Source organism: Balaenoptera physalus (assembly GCF_965194825.1).
Source record: "Balaenoptera physalus genome assembly, chromosome: 8".
NCBI classification, from domain to species: Eukaryota; Metazoa; Chordata; class Mammalia; order Artiodactyla; family Balaenopteridae; genus Balaenoptera; species Balaenoptera physalus.
Window position 1 is genome coordinate 65,178,067 of NC_138887.1, and position 23,150 is coordinate 65,201,216.

At 38.2% G+C, this 23,150-nt stretch overlaps 1 protein-coding gene across 12 annotated transcripts in view; it reads right to left on the minus strand.

The window, feature by feature from the left end:
- The window catches only part of PPP1R9A (protein phosphatase 1 regulatory subunit 9A), a 295,634-nt gene that overhangs the window by 64,493 nt on the left and 207,991 nt on the right, over positions 1–23,150 (minus strand). For all 12 annotated transcript variants that reach the window (XM_082471665.1, XM_082471672.1, XM_082471666.1 and 9 more), the window contains 2 exons: positions 14,367–14,522; positions 313–366 (listed from right to left, as the gene is read on the minus strand). In XM_082471665.1, coding sequence (XP_082327791.1) covers positions 313–366; positions 14,367–14,522 — 210 coding nt within the window. The remainder of the gene's footprint in view (positions 1–312; positions 367–14,366; positions 14,523–23,150) is intronic.

The following is a 23,150-nucleotide window of genomic DNA, read 5'->3' on the forward strand; positions in this document are numbered from 1 at the left end:
ATCTCCCAACTCATCACACCACCACATAAACATTTACTTTCTGAGGAAAGCTCAGAGGAAACGGGCCACATATGTGCAAATATGTAAATATGTAATTTAAAAATACTGTGCTATTTTCACTGAGGGGTATGGTGGTGCTGACCCCCTAAGAGTATGCACTGCCAAGTTTTTCCGCTAATAGTAGAAATGAATCTCTCACATTTGTATTCTTTCAAATGCACAGAAACAAATTCCTTTAGTCCTCGGGTTGAATTTATTCATAGCATCTGAAGTTTAAAAAGTACAATTCAAACATCATGTATTGGTGCTTACCTTGGTCTTCAATTTTTGAATCTCTGCTTCTGTAACTGCATGTTTGATTTGCAACTGAAAATTGAAAAGAAAGAAAAAATCTGAACTAAGTGTATCTATATTTTTAAACCTTCAGCAGCTAGCAGAATACCTTACTATATAGCTGAAGGCCTAGAAAAGTGCTGCAATGCAGCAGGTTGTAAATTAAAATGTCTAGTGTGTAAAATGACTCTCTAGGTGCGAACTAATTAAACATGGGGTTTATGGCCCACACTCCCTAACATCAGATTAGGTTACGAATTTAATTGCTCAGAGACCAAAGAGAAGGAAACACATTTTCTTGCCCTCTTTGCAGCTCTTCGTTTATGATCTGAGTGTCAAGGAATTGTTTCCTTGCAGTCTTGTGGATTGAACAAGCCTTGGCAGGCAAGTCGGCCAGTGGCCGCGGGAAGCTTCAATTCCAAATCTGGAAGAAAGATGGTGCTCTGGTTCCGTGAGTCGCACGCATTTTAGGCTTAGCAGCTCTTTTACAGCTCAGGCCGCTGCAAAGCTGGAGAAGAGGATGATGCAGTTCCGCGGCGAAATCTGTAATTTTTTTTTTTTTTAATTGTAGGAAAAGTACAGATCTAGATTTCTGTCCTTTAAAAGATCTACTCCTATTGAGGACCTAGACCCACCCCCCCGAAAAAGCTTCAGCTACAGTTTATTCTCCTGAGAGCCACCATTTAGATTTGTTTTGCTTCTCCCCTCCCCTCCCCCCCACCACTTTTTCTTCATAGGGAAGAAAAACGAAGGAAACGTTCATTCCTTAAGGGATAAATAAATACACCAAAATTTACGGAAAACTATTTATGGGTTGAAAATCACTTTTCTAAAATCCTTGGGGCGTTTTTGGAATTCTGAGTTCTTTCAATTTCAGAAACGTAGTAAAACGCATTTTTCCATAAATTGCTTATTGCCCACAGCAGGGGCTGTGGAGGCACTCTGTAATCAAACACATGAATATGTTTGCCACAAAACATGTGAATATTCTCACTAAGGGAGGTACCTAAAGACTGTAAGACTGTAGCATCCTGTCAGTTTTGGTCAGATTTACCACCCAAGTGAGTGTGCTACAAAATTATTTTAAAAAACTGTCTCAGAGCATTTTGAATTTAGGATTGTACAGAGGGACTGTACACTTCCCATATTACTGTAATCAAATAAGTCTAAGGTTTTCTTATCAGAAAGACGGCTAATGAAAAGACAGAAATGTGAACCTTTGGAGATCACACCACCTCATAAACCTCAGCTCTCTCTCTGGTTTGTAATCTGCACTTCCTTGGTTTTCACCTGGCCAGCAGGGGCGTATGGGAAGGATGACGAGGGAAAGAAGTTAGAATCAAGGACAGGGTTCGTTCAACACCCTTAGATGCTGATGAATAAAAGCCCAGACACTGAGAGGCCCCACGCTGCCTGCAAAGTGCCCCCTCCGTGATGCTTTCAGGTTTCCTGTTAGGCTTAAAGCTCTGCGGGCTGTGCAGCTACAGCTCTGGTCCCGCTCCTGCTCCTGAGGGGCGATCTTGAAACTTTCAAATTTGATTCTGCCCCACTCACTGATGTTACTCTCCTGCTTTCAGACCTGGTCACTCTTGCCTCTTCGGCTCTTGCTCCTTTCACCCTAACTGTTCCCAGGGGCTTCTGTGCTCTAACGGTCTCTATAGAGAGGAAGTACTCTTTGTTAGCAGTGTCTAGCATAGAATAAGTCCCCTATAAAGTTAGCCAAGACTAAGAAAGAATGATTTGAAGAACTTGAATATGATTACCCTAACTCTACTTCTCAAAGGTGCTAAATGCTGTAAAACGTTGCACCTGAAATAAAAGCCCTCTGGTTCTAAGCTGAAGAGTAGCAAGAAATCAAAAAGGCAGAGTTTTTGATGAACACTGCAACTATGAGGAAGTGCCATATCTTAGTTTCTCAGTGGTTAACTCCCTGTAGGATAATATATTGCAATACAACTTGTTGGGACTTTGGATTTTCTTTGTTCAAATCACCATGTTCTCTAGCAAGCCACCTCTCTGGGCGCCGGTTTCCCATACGAAAAATGAGAGGGCTAGGTGTGAAGAACCCCACGGCCCCTGCAAGTACTCCAGGTGTGACATTTACGAAATGAAGGGCCTGGAGATGGTTGTCAAGGTTGCAGAGTCTAGGAATTCTCGTCCCAAGCCGGCATTTTCACTCCTATGAATGCATACACTAGACTAATCCACTGATGTGTGGGACAAACCGAGGTGAAACTGCGAAGCAGCCAAGTTGATTTTCAGTTATCCTACCCCTCCCATCTCAGCGAAACAGATAACAGAAGAGAGTTGAACTCATAAGCGGTGAGGTGAGAACACTGATGAAAGCTTGAAGTGTTACTCAGTATAGCCCAATCCTTTAGCTACAGGAAAGCAGAATGAGGTCTGTAAATTCAGACATTATTCAGAAGATGGACAAAAGTTTTAGTGTGAGGTTTCCCCCAGTACTCATAAGGCTGAAAATTATAGATATGTGATTATTTTAATCCTGCATGCACATTAAGAGAATTTCTACAAATCCATCACCATTAACAGGAAAAGCATTAAAAATAAACTAATCTAATGCTTTCATTTTATATAGGAAGAAACTGTTTCAGTAGTTTAAGTTGCAGAGCTAGTAAGTGTCAAAGCCAGGTTTTACAAATTCCAGTCCACAGTCCTCTCCTCTAATACTAAGTTTCTTACATTCGTAGGACCCTTTCCCTCTTTCATCATCTCCTTCCTCACTGCAAATGAATCTGTAAGGGAGGCAGGACAGGCACTGTTAACCTCGTTGTTCAGACAGGGAAAGAGGCTCAGAGAAGTTACACGGCTTCTTCAAGTTCCCAGCAGGAGCAGGTGGTGGAGTGGGAATTATCCCAGCTCTGACTCCACCCACCTCTGTTCCTCCCTTCCTTATGCCCCTCATCTGAACCAGCTTTGGAATACAGTTTTCATTTGATCATCACAGAAACCCTGAGGCATATGTGATCACTGTGACCTCCCAGATGAGAAAGTAGGAGTCCACCTGGAAACCATGGATCACTTCTGGTAGGCTGAGTATTCTGACACTACATACAACATGTGCTCAGTCAGCTGCTGTTATTAGTCACGGAACTTCGAAAGAAATCTCTCCCTCATTATTCAACCAGCATTTACTGAATGAGACTACGTGCCAGGTGCTGTGCTAGTCGTTGAGGATACACGAAAGTGACATAGAACCTACCTTCGAAACACTTACTACAGGGAAATTAATATATACCACCTCCTGAGAGAAGTTCCCAGATGCCTCAGAAAAAACTTGGAGAGAAACTTCAGGTGACCTGCGGCTTTGGCCTACGTGTCATATCTCCAACTATGGACCCTGCCTCCCAGGCAAATGGGCATGATGGGCCTGGGATACCTCCATTTCATGAACAAGAGGAAATTGCTGTTGAAAGAGGTGAAGTGACTTGACAAAAGAAGCACAGTGCGTACAAAGTTGAGTTTTCTTATTCTAGAGCAGTTCTCCTTTCACGTTTAATAGCCTTTCCGAAGTACAGATGTAAGGGTTCACAGACAACCCCCGAGACTGGTCAGGCTGGCTGCAGGGAGCAGGGTCTACAGGACCGGTTAATAGAAACAGAGCCTGAAATACCTGTTGGACCTTTTGGGCTTCAGAGAATCTAGGTTTGGTGAAAAGACTTGGGAAGGGAGGATACAAATAAAAAGAAAAGGTGAAGGACTGCAGGTCAGTGTCTCTCAACTTATAAGACCAATCTCTTTCATCTCTTCTGTCATCTTGAACATGAATGGCATCAATATACACCCCAGGATTACAGCACAAATAAACACACACACTCCTATGGAGAACAGTAGCTCTCATATAACATTCTGCAGGTGTACCCACTGTATTTATTTTCTGTTTATTTCTTTCAAAAATATGAATACAGAACATGTACTCACATCACTGAATCTTTGCAGGAAAGATTTTAAGAGCGCTCTAGTACTAGAGATTTTACAGATGAGAGCGACATTCTCTGTTTTTACTTTACAAGGGCAAAATAATAACTGATATTTGCATACAACTTTATGAAGTGGTTTCAGCACTGGAATCAGAATTTTTACAATGATCTCTGTGATAATTTGATTGCAGTCTGTCTTACCCATGATGGTGTAAGTTCCACAAAAGAAGAAATAAGTGCTGTTTTTGCCTATACTTTGGTGCTGTTAAAATGAAGCTATGCCATATTGCTTTATAATTTCCGCTCAAAGGTTTATATATGGTACCTATCTTTATATTAACAAAAGTGTTTTTCTCAGGAAACAGATTATGCAAAACTAGCTGAAATCAGCTGATTGAATGATATCGTAACCTAATGTGAATGGCAACACTAACTGCAGTATATGCAGCACAGGGTCACTCTCTAAGGAGGTGCTCATAAACTGGTTATTGATGGTGAAGGTGCTGGATGTAGGTGACAGCCTGTAATTACAACTACTCTTTAAATCAGTATCTGTTTCTTGTTAAGTACGTAACATTTTTTACCTTCTCTACATATTAATGGAAAGTTCCATAAAGATTACTATCTAATGCATTAATAACTTCTTCTAGATTACTTTTCATAGATTCTCTATGACTTAAGTAAGCAAAATAACACAATTTTTACGCTCCATATTTTTTCCTCAAGACAAATGCAGAACTGTTTTTACTGGGAGCTAATATCTATGGCTCCCGAGAAGGAATGGTGGAGGGGAAGCACTGCACAGTCCACTGAAACGGCACCTGGCCAGCAGTTTCCGATTCAGCCTCTTCCTACTTCCCACTAAATTTCCAGTGAAATCACATTACAAAAGAAAAACTCACAACCAAATTGACACTGAAACTAGAAACAACTGTTACTAGAATATGAAGGAGTCATGAAGTTGAATTAAGAAAAATCTATCCAAGCTTCACTCCAAAGACAGGGAGATGCTTTGTGTCTCTCTCACTGATTGCTTGAGATACCAAGTCTATCCAGTGAGGAAGATGGGCAACCTCTACAGTCCTTCCCAGGAGCTGTCCTCCAACCAGGTTCTCTAACTCTCCACCTTCCATATTCATTCAGAAAGCAACTGCTAGATGAGGAAAAGAATGCAGGAAGGGTGGCTGATAGTGGCACATTGCCTACTTTCACCTGCAGACCCCAAAGTGCAGCGATACAGACAGGGGCAGTCACAGTAAGTGCTTTGATAGCAAGGAATAACTTTTTTTTCCCTTTAACTTCAAGAACTGAGTGGCGAGATTTGGATATCCCACCTTAGTACAGAGAACTGCTTTAGATGATAGGTTACCAGAAAATAGCAACCAGGCTGGAAACTAGGCACATAGATATGTCCTCCTGATGTAGGTCTAGAAATGGGATTTGTAATTTTTAAAAGTGGATAATTGCTGCTTGAATACAAAAAAAGGTTTTTGCCTAATTTCAAGATAAATAAATGAGAAAAAGGCAAAACTGAGCCTATTACTTCAGATCAAGGAAAAGAGAGTATCAACTTGAAAATTCAAGTAAGTAAACCTGTGAAAATTATGTATCCCATAAATAAAAAGACATTTTAAAGTAACTCTGTGGAACACCAAGACGAAGAGAAAGTGAAGAAGCATGAGGAATGAGTGGAGAGTAAGGAAACTAAAAATGTAATTAAGAGAATTAAGTCATTTTAGAGGTGCTAAAGAGCATACCTGAACTTGAAGTTAAAAGCATATTTAATGCTACAGAAAACTGAATCACTGACATGAGAGGACACATTTGAGAACAATCTCAGAAATAGAAAAAAACAAAAGAAACAAAAAAGATAATACTGAAGACAGGGTTTCTAGAAAAGAAACAGAAACTGAAAAAAATTTTTAAATGAAGAAAATATTCATAGACTAAAATGAAAACATAAACACAAACATAAAACAAGGAAAGCAGATAGGAAGAAAAAATGAATGAAAGGAGGCCTACTTCAAGAAACTGTAAAGAAGATGTGGCACATATATACAGTGGAATATTACTCAGCCATAAAAAGAAACAAAATTGAGTTATTTGTAGTGACATGGATGGACCTAGAGTCTGTCATACAGAGTGAAGTAAGTCAGAAAGAGAAAAACAAATACCATATGCTAACGCATATATATGGAATCTAAAAGAAAAAAAAAAGGCTCTGAAAAACCTAGGGGCAGGACAGGAATACAGATGCAGATGTAGAGAACAGACTGAGGACACAGGGAGCAGGAAGGGTAAGGTGGGACGAAGTGAGAGAGTGGCATGGACATACATACACTACCAAATGTAAAATAGATAGCTAGTGGGAAGCAGCCCCATAGCACAGGGAGATCAGCTCGGTGCTCTGTGACCACCTAGAGGGGTGGGATAGGGAGGGTGGGAGGGAGATACAAGAGGGAGGGGATATGGGGATATATGTATACATATAGCTGACTCACTTTGTTATACAGCAGAAACTAACAGAACATTGTAAAGCAATTATACTCCAATAAAGTTGTTTAAAAAAAAAAAGAAATTGTGATAAAAAATTTAAAGTACAAGGTTAAAGTAATACAAGCATCCAAATATCTGTTGTCATTAGACTTTTCCTTTACAGTATGCAATGCTAGTTCAAAACAATGAAGCTTGCCCTACAACATTTTCAGGGGAAAAGGTTGTGAATCAAAGTATTAAACCCAGTTAATTATCATTCCTGTGTCACGATAATTAGAATTAGAGGAGAGGGGAGGTAGATAAGCATATGCTATGGCTATCATTTTGTTAAATGGTAAAGACATAGCTGCTGATCTGCTTTCTATATTGCTGGGAGAAAATAATCCTAAGACTGAGTCAAAGTTACTCAAGGGTAATCTCTAGAAGAATAGAATAAAAATGTATAACTTTTAAGCAGCAGATGAAAATTTGATGTGTCTAATGGCAAGTAGGTAAAAAGATCAAAACAAAACAAGAAGCATGGAAACTGTAATATATGAAATAAGGTGGTAGATGTAAGTTCTAATATTAAAATGATTAAAGTAAATATAAATGGGGTAAACTCACCAATTAACTGACAAAGACTCCTAGAGTAGTATAAAAGTAAGATTTAGGAATAGGTTTACTGAAGGAAACACAATTGTGCAAAAGGATACAGAATGGCTGAAAACAAAGAGATGGAAGAAATAGATACTGTGAAGCAGATATGAAGCAAAAGAAAGCCAGTGTTGAATTTTTACTATCAGACAAAATAGAATTTGGAGTAAAATGCATCATTAGAAACAAGGGAGATGTTACAATAAATCGAAAAGCTGTAGTAATCCTGAACATATAGGCAGCTAACAACAAAGATTTAAAATGTATAAAACTACAATTGCTAGAATTATAGGAAGAAAGAAACAACTGTAGCTGGTAATTTTAACATATGCTTTTCAGAATTAGTACATCAAGCCAACAAAATCTAAGCCACACTGCAGAGAAGATGTGTGTGCTTGTATTATTAATCTTATCCATATAAATTTAACTTATATAAATTTCATACCCAAGCACAGAATATGTGTGCTTTTTGCATACATGAGGAATATTTAAATACAACTATTTATGAATTAAGTTACAAAAGATGTCTTGAAAATTCTAAATAGCTACCATATGGAATATGTTTTCTGAATAGTGTGATAAAATTAGAACCCAATAACAAAAGGATAGCAAAATAAAGTTGATATGTGTGGAAAGTAAAATATGCCACTACATACTTCTTGTGTTAAAGAGGAAATTGCAAAAGAAATTACATCTAAATGGCAGTGGCATTCTAAATGTAAAAAAAATTGTGACATGTAGCTAAAGCAATATTCAGAAAAAAATTATAGCTTTAAATACACTTATCAGACTGTAAGGGTTATCAAAAGTAAATGTACCAAGTGCAACTGATTAATGCCAAAAAATAAAAAAGGAGGAAAAATAAAGATATTGGTAGGAAATAATAAGTATTTTTTAATTTAAAAAGAAATGTAAAGCTAACATGACAGATAAATTCTAGAAAAAAACACTGAGAAAAAATTGAAAGTACTCAAATAAAGAAAAGAATAAAAAAAGTAACTAGTTATAGATACTAAAGATTTCAGTATTTTAAAGCTACATTATAAAAATATAAGTTAATAAATATGAATGCCTAGAGGAAATATATGAATTTCTTGAGAAATACAAAATACCAAAATTGGCCCAAGAAAAACTTGAAAACTTGAAAAGACTAATAGCTATTATAAAAAAGTATTTCAAATCTTCCTCCACAAAGGCACAGATGGTTTTACAGCTGAGTAATAACAAACTTTCAGGGAACAGAAATTGCGATCTTATGCAAGTCATTAAGTGTCTCCTATAAAAGTCATTTCTGAAAATAGAAAAACAGAGAAGACTTCTTAACTTATATTGGAGCTAATATAACCTTTGTGGCAGCTTTTGATTAATCCACTCTAGTTAAGATTTTCTTAGGTGACGTTTATATAATAGAGGGGACTATAAAATTTGAGAGAGGTCAGAAAAAAAGGCTTGAATTAAACAGATACATTCCATAAACTTGGATTAAAAGAGTCAATGTGATAAAAATGCCAGTTTTCTGCAAGTTAATTTACTATCTTAATGTAATTACAGTAAGAAAATGCAAGGAAGTTTTTTCAAGGGAGTTAAAGTGATTCAAGTGTTTTCTTGAATAAGCTGAAAAGTAACGGAATTTCTGAAGAAAAGAGTTAGATGGATCTGATTTATTCCATCAATGTTTTATATATATTCTAACAGTACGGCACCAAAAATTAATGAGAAAGTGGAACACAATATGAAGACCAAAAGCAGTCCAGAGTGTAAAGGCACAAATACTGTAGATAATAACGCTGGGCCTCCAACCAGAAGGAAATGGGTAAATGAGCGTTTAATAAAAGTGCTAGCCCCCTTGTCAGCTATTTGGGAAAATTAAATTAGGGAGCTGTCTTGTTTATACAACAAATTCTAGTATATGCTTGATACCATTCATTCACCAAATATTTAACCACTAACTGTATGCCAAGAACTGTGCAAAGACTGTGGGTACAGTATTCAGCAAAAACAGAGGAGCTTAGAGTCTAGTAGCAAGATACATAATGGGCAAAAAGTAGGAATGACTGAGAGAATGTTAGTCTAATTTGCTTTGCCCAAACAGTGTAACATACACTTTTGCTTGAAATAATGTAATTAAGAGAACTCTCTGTAATATGAGACTTTCTACAGACTCCAACACAAAATGACTCTCCACCTCCACCCCAGGTTTTGTGTATAATCTTGTGAAAAATATCTAACACTGTACAGTATTTGGGTGTGTATGTTAATCACATAAAGAAATTTCAAACTGTGGTAGTGGCAGTGTACAAGATACAAATCCTGTGACAGAGGGCCACACAGTTGGTACTGAGTAGCAATCTCCTGAAGAAATAAATATATTCATATGTTAAATATAAAACAAAAGAGAATAAAAGGATTAGAAGTGAAATGATGTAGTATTTGTCTGTTCTAGAGGTGGTGACAAACCTCCAATTCTTAAAAGCCAAAATTAAAACTACAGATTTGGTTGCTCTGGCTAAAACTAAATCAGCCATGCTATACAGAATGGGTCCAGATCATGGAGCAGCCTACACCAACGTCAGCAGCCATTTTCTGTCAAAGTCCAAACAGCAAGGAATTTAGGATTTGGAGGCCATATGGTCTCTGTACAACTACTCAGCTTTACTGTTGTAGAATAGAAGCAACCACAAACAATAAATAAATGCATATCCATGGCTGTGTTTGAATAAAGCTTTATTTGCAAAAAAAGGCAGCAGGCCCAATTTGGCCAATAGGCCATAGTTTGCCAACCCCTGGTCCAGATCACGCAGCTGTCTGCACTATGGCGTCAACTTCAAACAATATTTATGGAGCACTGAGTCCTTGGCTCAATTCAGAAAATGGAGGCTATAACCTTCCATATACTATTTCTGCTTTTTAGGCTCCTTAGCTTCCATTAAAAAAATGTGTACCCTATTTCCAGCTCAATTATCTAACAAAGAGTAGGGGTCATACTTACCTGGCAACACGGAAGAGCTATATAATAGGCTTTTGCCAGGGTACACAACCTTGTCCTCACTGCCTCAAAGTTGGATTGAGAGTTACAACATTCAAGGAAGATTTTTTGTTTTTTTAGATTCCACATATAAGTGAAACCACATGGTATTATTCTTTTCTTTTTTTTTTTGATTGGAACAAGAATTTATTTGAACAGATTTATCAGAGGCTCACCAAAATCACAGCAGCATTGACCACAACTGCAACCACAAACACAAAACAAACAAACAAAAATATAATACTTCAGAAGACCCTTGGAATTCCATGGGCAGCTATCAAGGACATTTGTGAATGATCACAGCTTTTTATTCCTCTATTTCTTTCATTAGATGTATGTCAGAAGATGGGAAGGTGAGTGGACAATAATAAAGAGACAGACTAAATTGAGAGTGTTATATTAATTAGCACAAAATATGTGAGGATTTCCCAAAGTGTAGCAAGAATGAGATGAGGAAAACAATACAAGCTACAATCAGTAAAATCAGGAATATAAGCAAGGCAGGGGCATCTACTGAATATGACTGAGTCCTCTTAGATTTCATAGAAGGTCCTAGGGTCTTTTTTTTTTTTTTTTTAATACAGCAGGTTCTTATTAGTTACCTATTTTATACATATTAGTGTATATATGTCAATCCCAATCTCCCAGTTCATCCCACCACCACCCCCCCTTTTCCCCCTTGGTGTCCATACATTTGTTCTCTACATCTGTGTCTCTATTTCTGCCTTGAAAACCGATTCATCTGTACCATTTTTCTAGATTCCACATATATGCATTAATATACGATATTTGTTTTTCTTTTTCTGACTTACTTCACTCTGTATGACAGTCTCTAGGTCCATCCACGTCTCTACAAACGACCCAATTCCATTCCTTTTTATGGCTGAGTAATATTCCATTGTACATATGTACCACATCTTCTTTATCCATTTGTCTGTCGATGGGCATTTAGGTTGCTTCCATGACCTGGCTATTGTAAATAGTGCTGCGATGAACACTGGGGTGCATGTGTCTTTTTAAATTATGGTTTTCTCTGGGTATATGCCCAGTAGTGGGATTGCTGGGTCATATGGTAATTCTATTTTTAGTTTTTTAAGGAACCTCCATACTGTTCTTCATAGTGGCTGTATCAATATACATTCCCACCAACAGTGCAAGAGGGTTCCCTTTTCTCCACACCCTCTCCAGCATTTGTTGTTTGTAGATTTTCTGATGATGTCCATTCTAACTGGCGTGAGGTGATACCTCAGTGTAGTTTTGATTTGCATTTCTCTAATAGTGATGTTGAGCAGCTTTTCATGTGCTTCTTGGCCATCTGTATGTCTTCCTTGGAGAAATGTCTATTTAGGTCTTCTGCCCATTTTTTGATTGGGTTGTTTGTTTTCTTGTTATTGAGCTGTATAAGCTGTTTATATATTTTGGAGATTAATCCTTTGCCCGTTGATTCATTTGCAAATATTTTCTCCCATTCTGAGGGTTGTCTTTTCGTCTTGTTTATAGTTTCCTTTGCTGTGCAAAAGCTTTGAGGTTTCATTAGGTCCCATTTGTTTATTTTTGTTTTTATTTCCACTACTCTAGGAGGTGGGTCAAAAAGGATCTTGCTGTGACTTATGTCAAAGAGTGTTCTTCCTATGTTTTCATCTAAGAGTTTTATAGTGTTTGGTCTTACATTTAGGTCTTCAATCCATTTTGAGTTTATTTTTGTGTATGGTGTTAGGGAGTGTTCTAATTTCATTCTTTTACATGTAGCTGTCCAGTTTTCCCAGCAACACTTATTGAAGAGACTGTCTTTTCTCAAGGAAGATTTCTTAAAGAACAAACAGTTCATCTACTCTTCAGATAATATGTATTATTGGGCCAAATCAGAGCCGAAGAGAAACAGATTATACCACTTCCTCCCACTCAGTCACTTCCTGCAGAAGAACTTTCTTTTTCTGCATTTTTCTTTGGTTTGAAGATATCAGTTAATCTAGAAAGACTTTATAAGAAATGGTCCTAAGATAGGCATTGTTACTTCTACTATAAGAGAATTCTAATCATTATATAATAGTGTACTACATTGTCACTGAGACGTTGGTATCTGATTTAGAACTAGGAATAGTCATAAATCATCTGAAAAACCTATGTATTTTGCCTCAAGGACTCTGTGAACTATATAAATGGAAATGGTTCAACCTGACTAATAACAATATGTGGAAGAGAAATGGGCACTCGAAACCACTGGGTGACATAAATAAATTTCTATATTACCAAGAAAAGCCATTCTGGTGGCAACTTGGCATTAAGTACAAGTCCCCAAAACAGTCATATTCTTTGATCTAATAATTCCACTGTAAGAAATTATCCTAAGGATAATTTATTGCAATATTTATTGCAAAGTTACTTTTAATAATTTGAAAAGACCTGGAAACAAAGGATATGTTCCAAAACAAAGAATTAAGTAAATTATATAAGATCCATAAGATGAAACAGTAAATAAGCATCATTTATGGAAAAATATTTGATGACATGGGAAAACCCTAATAGTACACTTTTAAGTAGCAAGAGCAGGAATTTAACACAGTATACATCCTACAATCCCAAATACCACAATACTGGGATTAGGAATGAGTTTTTGGCATTTATACAAATCTGTATTTTCTAAAACTCTATAATGAACATAAGTTGTTTTATTTAATAAAAACTTACATTTGAAAAGTAAATTCACTTTGACACCGGTCTCACAACTATAAATTTGTCATAGGGAATTAAAAAGGTAAGTCAATGTACTAGGTGTATTAGGTAAAACGTGAGAACATATAAAATTGACCTGTTTATAATACATCAAAATTAGAAATTATAATAAATTTATAAATTATAAATCTACAATTATATTCCTTGTTTTTCATGAATAGGAGAATATATTTTCCAAGTGGTCAAGTCCCTAAGAGACTCGCAACCACAAAACAATGGTTTACAAGTCTCAGTGCTTCAGGGTTATTGTGGGGAGGCTGTAAATAATGACATACTTATCTCCAACAACGGAGGATGTTCCACAAAGCAATGAAGAATAAAATGCTTGTGGACCCTTTCATCACTGTTTCTGTTTTACAAGTTGGGGTTCTGAGAAGTTAATTTGGAAGAAGAGTTTTTGTGGTTATCTGCATTCGCCCCCTCAGGATCCATTCCTGGCCCTTTTCTGACAGCTCCTGCCTCAGGAGGCTAATCTCTTCAGATTTCAAGACTGAATCTCCCAGGCTCCCCTGCCTGGGTTAGGCTGATGGGAGGCATCAACAAGCGGACGGAAGGGTCTTGGTATATACCTTACCCCCAGGATGTAGTTTTTAGCAGTGGTTGCATCTTACAAAGCTGCAGATGTTGAATGGCCCTCCTTCAAAAAAAGGTAATCTCTTTCCCTCTTTACCCATTAAGCCAAAAGATGGTAACAACTTCCCCTGTGGCCGGTCCCTCTGCACTGCACCATCCCTTGGTAGTTCTGTTAACTCTACTCAAAGTTCATTCGCCAAACTTTCTTCAATTAAACCACTTGGGAATATCATCTGATCCCTGTTGGAACCTTGTCTATTTTAGGAAAAGAAAAAAAAAAGCCTTTTTAGAAATCACTGCCTTCGAGGAAAGCCAGGTCCCAAAACTTTCATAAAGCTTTACAAATATAACCTTGACACGAAAACTGCAAATTTAAGCTATAGCTTGAAACTATGGAACAGACAAGTTAAAAACTGTCACTATGACAAATAACAAGCATTTAAATTAATGATTGTGGAATGAGATCTACTTAACTTTTGCCTTGAAATTCAATGAGATTCAGGACAATCTGTTACTGAAAGGCTTTCTTTAGAAAACTGATTATTCTTAATACACTTTTCAAACAAATATATATACTTAATAATGAAATGGACAGCTATAGAAAAATATTTTGCAGATCAGCAACTTACCTCTTTGAACTTGTGACTGAGCTTGGTTGTGTCCAGGTCTGACGGGGAAAACATGTCCTCATTCTCAGGCAGCTCGAAGACTTCAATGGCGATGTCACTGCCAGGAAGAACAGGTCCTACCTCATCCTCCTCTTCATCTGTGGCATATTCTCCTGTCTGAAAGGAAGGGGATTTCAGAAATCCAGCTGTCCTTACCCACGTGGAGGTGGGTTATTTTAAACTATTTTACAAAAGAGAAATAAAATATGTCACCAAATGGTAAAAGTGTTAAGTAGGCTTTTGAGTCAAGCATGCCTCATTCAGCCAATGTTACAAACAAATGTTAGTTCAAAGATCCAAAGTGACATGTCTATGCCATTTATAAGTGCATTTCTAAAAATCTAATAGCATCAGCAGTATCTTTAGTAAAGCAACAAAATATTTTAAATCAAAGTGTTTGATGTTTTTACTAAATAAAATTATGTTGCTAAGGGAAATAAGTAATTCCTTTAAATTCCCACCACCTGTAATGAATAAGTCACCCAATATTGACAGCAGGGAAGAAGGAAGGGGAGACCAAAAGATTCATCGAGTTGGAAAGGACCTTAATTAAGCCTTACAAAGGTTTAGTAGATTGATTGTCCTAAGTTTTAGAGTTCAGTCAACTCTGTTTCATTTGTTTGTTTAACCAACGTGGTGGTTAACTAGTGACCTAAAGGATTAACCAAAGGTTTCTAACTTACAGCCCACATAGGTGTATTGCTTTGCCTATACAGTACTACTTTAATAAATCTCAGCATTTCGGCAATGTTAAAAACTTTCACCTAAGATTCTAGATTTCCAGTTTTCCTTGAGAAAGCCAAAGATCTGGCAATATAGGCACATTACGACATGACAACCACTGGCCAGAGTCAGCAGTCGTTGTCCCTTTACACAGGTACATTTTCTAATACACCCTAACTTCCATAATTCATTATTCTAAGCTGTTAGCATCACTCCTTCGTGATACCCACGGGCCCCTGTAGGTATATGAGTTCATGACCCTTGGAATAAATATTCCTCCTCACCACTAAGTTCCTTAACATTATTAGAAAGCAGCTCCTCTCCTGGCAGCATCAGGCTATGAGACTCTAATTCAAAATAATTGTTTGAAATCTATACCTTCTGATATAATTTAAAGATAAATCACTGAGTCACAGTGTTGAAAAACAAAGTTCATTTAATTCACCCCTGTTCCTTCAGGTAGTATTACATTTAATACATAAAACAGCTAGGGATTCATATTGCCTTTAAAAAAAAATTTCATAGTGTACTGAGTGATCTGTTCCTTTGATTAAAGAGGCTTAGCATCTGACTGTTATTTTTTCTTTTGGTTCTACACTATATTCTTCTTGCTAAACCTGAAACGGTATTTACTTGACTATGTTTGCAAATGAAGGAAATCCAATCCTTAACCTTAACGTAATAATTCCTAATTTCTGGAAGACCATTAATGAATTGCCGTCTGACTTCTCTCTTTCAAAGTAAAATAATTCTAGTTTCCTCGTAGGTCTCATTCTCTGTAATTGTCTTTGCGCCTGTACTCTGACTTCTCTCCAAGCTCTTGGTATTTCTCTTAAATTGTGGCGTCCAGAAGTAGATACAATTTCTATTAAGGAATCTGGCGGGCACTGACCACGATGAACAAACAAAGGATGCCTCAGCATCCTCAGACTCTTTTTCCACACACAGAGACTATTATCATGAAGACTTTGACTTTGGTGGCATTTGTGTATAGAAGTAAGGTCAGGATATTTCATATAGTGCAGTGATTTTACATGTTAGTTAGAACCCCCCTTCCCCCGCACAGCCCAAATATAATCAGCAATACTTTGACTGAAAGGGAAAGAGGTGGATGGCCTCCATCTTTTTTTTTTTTAATTTTTTTAATTTTTGGCTGTGTTGGGTCTTTGTTGCTGCATGCGGGCTTTCTCTAGTTGTGGTGAGTGGGGACTACTCCTTGTTGCGGTGCGCAGGCTTCTCACTGCGGCGGCTTCTCTTGTTGTGGAGCACGGGCTCTAGGCGTGCGGGCTTCAGTAGTTGTGGCACATGGGCTCAGTAGTTGTGGCTCAGAGGCTCTAGAGCGCAGGCTCAGTAGTTGTGGCGCACGGGCTTAGCTGCTCCACAGCATGTGGGATCTTCCCGTACCAGGGCTCGAACCCGCGTCCCCTGCATTGGCAGGCAGATTCTCAACCGCTACGCCACCAGGTAAGTCCTGGCCTCCATCTTTATACTATATAGCTCATCAGCACCTGGAAACCTAGGGGTCTTTAGAAACCAATCTGAAGGGAATTCCCTGGTGGTGCAGTGGTTAAGAATCCGCCTGCCAATGCAGGGGACACAGGTTGGATCCCTGGTCCAGGAAGATCCCACATGCCGCGGAGCAACTAAGCCAGTGTGCCCCAACTACTGAGCCTGCGCTCTAGAGACTCTGAGCCACAACTACTGAGCCCATGTGCCACAACTACTGAAGCCCACACGCTCTAGGGCCCACGTGCTGCAACTACTGAGCGAGCCCACGTGCTGCAACTAGACCCAATGCAGCCAAAAATAAATACAATTTTTTAAAAAAGAAAGAAAGAAAGGTCTGAGGTCTTCTGCCAGCGTTCAGTAGGAGGGGCAGGATGGGAATAAAGACGCAGACCTACTACAGAATGGACTTGAGGACACGGGGAGGGGGAAGGGTAAGCTGGGACGAAGTGAGAGAGTGGCATGGACTTATATATACTACCAAATGTAAAATAGATAGCTAGTGGGAAGCAGCCGCATAGCACAGGGAGATCAGCTCGGTGTTTTGTGACCACCTGGAGGGGTGGGATAGGGAGGGTGGGAGGGAGGGAGACGCAAGAGGGAAGAGATATGGGGATATATGTACATGTATAGCTGATTCACTTTGTTATAAAGCAGAAACTAACACACCATTGTAAAGCAATTATACTCCAATAAAGATGTTAAAAAAATAATAATAATAAAGAAAGAAAGAAAGAAACCAGTCTGAAAATGTCTGAACTGTAAATACCATTCTAAGTGTCTTTGGCACTGGCAGGGCAAGGTAGCTGAACAGTGGGGCTGGTTGGTTCCAGATAGCTTCCATTCGTGGTATGATTAGTTCCTATAAAACTTAAAAGGACTCTAATTCCAGACTTGGTATTTTTTTTTTGTGATATTCTGTAAATTAATTCATCTCCTATTTATACATATTTTTAGAACTAATAGGTACTTTATGAATCCCAGTGATGTTAATTAATAGAAATGTAGCAAGGCTGGCAAAGTGCACAATCTCAAGATAACCTGATGAAAGTTTTGATTTAGAGATATAAAACTCTGTGCTTATTTTTGACCCTATAGTTACAACTAGCAGCAACGCCGGTTATTATGAAGGCCTAAGCCAGGTACATAAAATTCACTTCTATATCAGATCAATTTGATGACTATCATGAATGACGCAATAAAATCTTAAGTTAAATTTAAAGTCTGATGACAATGCAGCACATTTTAAACATAAGAGTTGAACTGAACAATTTGATTTCCTTTTGCCAGCTTGAAAATAGATACTTCTTCACCATATCTAAGGGAATGAACATAAGCATGTGCCTAGGAGGGGGCCTAACCTATAACAGGATCTTAACAAACATTTTTAAAAGAATAAATCCAAGAACGCCAATTGCATTTACTTGGTAATATCTATAACCTGCTATAAGGAAGTTTTCAATAATATCAAGAAAATGCACTGCAAAGTCATTTGATGAGAAGGCAGCATTCTATCACATTTATTTTTTTAATGCTCCTTTTAGTGAATAACAGGATAAGGGTTTGTACAATATATACAATTCTTACCTCTAAGTATAATTCTGGCTTTGTTACCCATTTGAGTCATCAAAATTGTCTCCATAAATGTAAGTTATTAATAATTCTTTTGATTCTTTTACTTTTTTTTTACTCTACCAGTCTCTCTCCTCAAAACCCAAATCACCTGCAATTCTGCTAAAATTTTTTATCTTTCATTTCATCTTTCCATTTACTAATGTTTTCTGTTTCTAATTAGTCTCATAAGCATCCTGAGGACAAGATGTATATTTTACTGTCTTGATTCTACTTATTACTTACTAGAGACTCTGGATAGGGTGTTTAAAAACATTACATTGCCATTCTCTCTCACAGATCATTTACCACTCCCATCCTAAATAGCCTTTAGAATAAAGGGTGCATTTACTACAGAACCTCATAAACACCTGGAAGTTAAAAAGTTACATTTGGTAGACTTAGAGTATGTGTTCTTCTGATTCTTTTATCTTTGTGGAAAATGGACATTATTTTTATGGTAGTCTGCAAATAAAATAAATTACATGGAATGATAGGTTAGCAGAATTTCATAAACCTCAAAATTAAATTGGACTGAATCTGACATTTACAGAGGAAGATGGACAATGTTGTACCCCCCAAAAGTTGCTACAATGAAGTATTTCCAGTGGTATCCAGGTCCTTCTCTTTATCTCTTTATTCTGAAAAGATTCAGCATCTTTCAAGTAAACAGAGACTCCTGAAAGTTCTTCGTCCCAACCTGCAAATCCACTTTAAATGAGGCAAGAATAGTTCTTCCCTTTTCATCTTCTTGTCTACCTTCTTGATTAACATCTTATACTTTTTAATGGCTTCCCAAAAAGGGTCAAAAAAAAGAATAGTGATTTTTTTTTTGTAACTTACTATGTGCCCACCACTGTACATTCCTTAAAAAACTAACTGATATAGGTATTACTATACCATGTTAACTTGAGGAAACTGAGGTTCAGAGACTTTACCCAAGGTCAATTAGTTATGTTGCTGAAGCTACACATCTAACATATTCCAAAGCCCATGCTCTTTCTTCTATGCTATCCTGCTTACAGTCTACAGAACTAAAGCTTTGTAGAAAAAAAGATGGAAATACATTCCTTTCATTTTTCTCCAACCAAAAACCCTGGTGCATAATCCTATTGTGTTGAAATTCACCCTCCACATCTTTGAACATGATCATTCAGTTCACTTTGAAGACTTGCACCTGCCTGCAATGAGCTCCAAAGTTCCTGTCCTCTTCTTTTCTCTCATAATATGCTCACCCTGGGCAAGTGCATAGAAGTCCCCCTTCAAAAGGTTTGGCTCACGGGCATGCTGACTGATGTTTCATGCACGCTTTCTTATATAAACCAGAACCAGAGCATATAATCTATAGAATTAATGCAGTGTCTTAAAATGGATGAAAAAGATTCTTGCAGGGCAAAATGAGTGCTAAGGTCCTCTAGATTTTTATGGTTTTTCTCTTTTACATTTCCTTCTCACATCTAATTTTCTTGAACTACCAGCCTTCACTGAATCTTTGCAAAGCATTGTATCTGCTTTCATGGACACAACTTCCTTTATACTCATATGCTATTGGAGGATTTAATATTTTATTAAAATACATAATTACAATGTTAAGTACAACTGACAGGTTCTGCCTCTTCTGGTGGCTCTGGTGGGACCAGAAGCATGTAGACATATTAGAGCCTTGAATACTCAGGAGGGCTGTAGATCTCAGTGTAGGTTTTACAGAAGGAACAGACAGTATCTGTTATAGTGGTGAGTTAAGTGGTGACCAATTAAAGAATCTTGGTTTTGAAGTCACTTAGGCCTGGGTTCAAATCCCGGCTCTTGATATTGGTAAAGTTAGTTTTCAGATCTAAGTTTCAATTTCCTCATCTATGAAGTGAGGATAAAAATAGTTCCTTAGTATAACAAGCTTGTCATGACATTAAGTTAGGTGGTACCTGTAGAGTGTTCAACACAAGGTCAGGCACATGGCAATGCTCACAATAAGTGATCACTGCTGCTGCAGTACTTATACTACAATAGCAACAGGCTAAAGGCTTCATCAGATCTTGTAACCAGACATCTGCTAACTTTTGGTCTCATAAATATAATGTCCTAGAAGACCTTGCCACATGAATCTTTTAAAAGCAAACTGGTCATTTCTGAAGTAAAACTCTTCCTTTCCCTAAACCTGCTCCTCTTCTTGGATTCCCAGTTTTGGAGTAGGTACCAGCTTCTACCCAAGGCCAAGCAAACTTCCAGGCCTCTGTTCTCCTCACTGATCGACTCCCCTCCTGCCCCGGCGGTCCAAGATGAATATCCATCTACTTAGCATATCCCGTGAAGCTGCTGGCATAAGACTCTTCTAACCCACTCCTTTATGTTTCCATGGCATGCCTTCTGTCACTCAGGAAGCTCGGCTGTTTTTATATCTGCCTCCTCCCAACTACTTCTTTCAACTGCAGGTTCCCTGAGAATGCCAGGCATAATCTATCCCTGTGATCCCAGTGTGGCTGGCACACTGCTTGGCATACAGTAGGCGCTGAACAAATGTTTGCTGAGTGAATTAATACAGTTTTAGCCACATCTGCACAGCACAGCAGAGCCTGATTTTCCTGTTAATGCTCAGCTTTCAAGTAAGAAATACAGTGAAGCACAGCTGCAGCTGGGGCCTAAATGACCCTGTTGGGGGATTTTCTCTTGCTGTTAGGTTCAACCATTAGCAGTAATTTTTGCTGCAGCAATGTTTGTTCTGGTAAATTCAGGGAAACTAAATGGTGCTAATCATAAAAATAGCCTTAATTACGCAGTTTTTGTTGGAATTTGTTTACTGTAATTGAATTTGGTTATATATATTTTCAGACTCAGTTCTGTGGGAGAATAGAAGAGAGTTGCTTTTTCTCTGGAGGAGAAAGACCTCAAACTAACACTTTAATGTTTAAAATTCCTAAGTCTGTGCCAACCATCCAGATGGCTTTCAGCAAAAGCATCCCCTTCCCTGCAAAGGCATCTCTCTTTCCATTTTCTGTCAGTTGACTTCTGTGTGTCCTGATTTTGTAGTGTTGCGCTACTTAGTCTCTTTTCCCATCACTGGGAATAACAGCACCTTCTTCATAAGGTGGTTGGGAGAATTTCTAGTAGTGATATATTCAAAGTATTGATCACAGTGCCTAGAATATGCTAAATGACAAGATGACTTTATGACTACGATTATTTTCACTGTGCCTCGTTTCTCCAGGACAATGCCACAGAACAGTGCAACAAAAAAAGAGCATGGCTTGGGGGCTGGAGAGACCAGGGCCCCAAAAGAGAAAAAACAATGTCACAGCTGTATGATAGTGGGCAAGTCATTTAGCTTGTATCTTCCGTGATCTCTTCTATAAAATGGTTCAAAAGATACCAATCTCATAGGTATTGAGAGGATTCAAAGAAATAAAATATGTAAAACATCCAACATGATGGCCCAAGATATATATTCATTTCTCTCGTTTATCAAGTCATTCAAAATTTTCTTGTCAGTCTTTGTTCTCAGAATGTTGTCTGACATTTCACTCCATTCTTACTGTCTAGTCGTCACATCAAGAAACATCTAAAATCTCTATCTTGATTACTCATAAGGCCTCTTGTGTTCCCTGCCTTCAGATGCTCAGCTCCTCAGGTCACTGATAATACTGCTAGCAAATTATTCTTCCTAAAATTCTGACCAGATAGATATAAGATTTGCCTATAAAATCTTCTGTAACAATTCAAACTCATTTTTCCCTTCTTAAAATTGTTACAGCAATTGTGGTAGACCATTCAAAAATCAGAATTAGATATTACAGAGTTTTAAAGTTTTTTTTTAGTTTTTTTCTCCCTTCCTTTTCAAAAGTATACTCCTCAAAAGCAGGGACTCTCTTTACCACTCTGGTAGGTAGGCTCTAAAATGACCCCTAATGATCCCTTCTTCCTGGACAATCATGCTCTTGTATAATCCTTTCCCTTGAATGTGGACTGGATCTACAGACTCACTTCTTTTTTTAAAAAAATTTATTTATTTTTTATTTTTGGCTGTGTTGGGTCTTCGATGCTGTGTGCGGGCTTTCTCTAGTTGCGGCGAGCTGGGACTACTCTTCGTTGCAGTGCACGGTCTTCTCATTGTGGTGGCTTCTCTTGTTGCGGAGCACGGGCTCTAGGCGCACGGGCTTCAGTGGTTGTGGCACATGGGCTTCAGTAGTTGTGGCACACGGGCTCAACAGTTGTGGCTCGTGGGCTGTAGAGCGCAGGCTCAGTAGTTGTGGCGCATGGGCTTGGTTGCTCCACGGCATGTGGAATCTTCCCAGACCAGGGCTTGAACCCGTGTCCCCTGCATTGGCAGGCAGATTCTTAACCACTGCGCCACCAGGGAAGTCCCTACAGACTCACTTCTAACAAGCACAATACAACAAAAGTGATGGGGTGTCACTTCTAAGATTAGTTTACAAAAAACTGTGACTGGCATCTCTTTTGTCCTCCTGCTCTTGAAAAACAAGCCACCATGTTGTATGTGGCCCCATGGAGAGGCGCACATCACAAGGAACTGATGTTTCTGGCCAACAGCCAGCAAGGACCTGAGGCTTGCCAAAAGGCACATGACGGAGCTTGGAAGTAGATCTCCTGCATTCTGCCAACAACTGTGAGTGAGCCTGGAAGCAGATCTTCCTCCAGTTGAGCATGTATATGACTGCAGTTCTGGCTGAAACCTTATTTTTGGCCTTGCAAGAGATCTTGAGTCAGAGGTATCCAGGTAAACTGACCCACAGATACTGTAATGTGTGAATACTTCTTATTTTAAGTTGCTGAGTTTTGGTGGTAATTTGTTATAGAGCAATAGAAAGGGGGTACTGCCATAACAAATATAGAAAAACAGGGAAGTCTGGAAACAGGCAGTGAATGAAGGCTGGAAGAATTTTGAAGAGTATG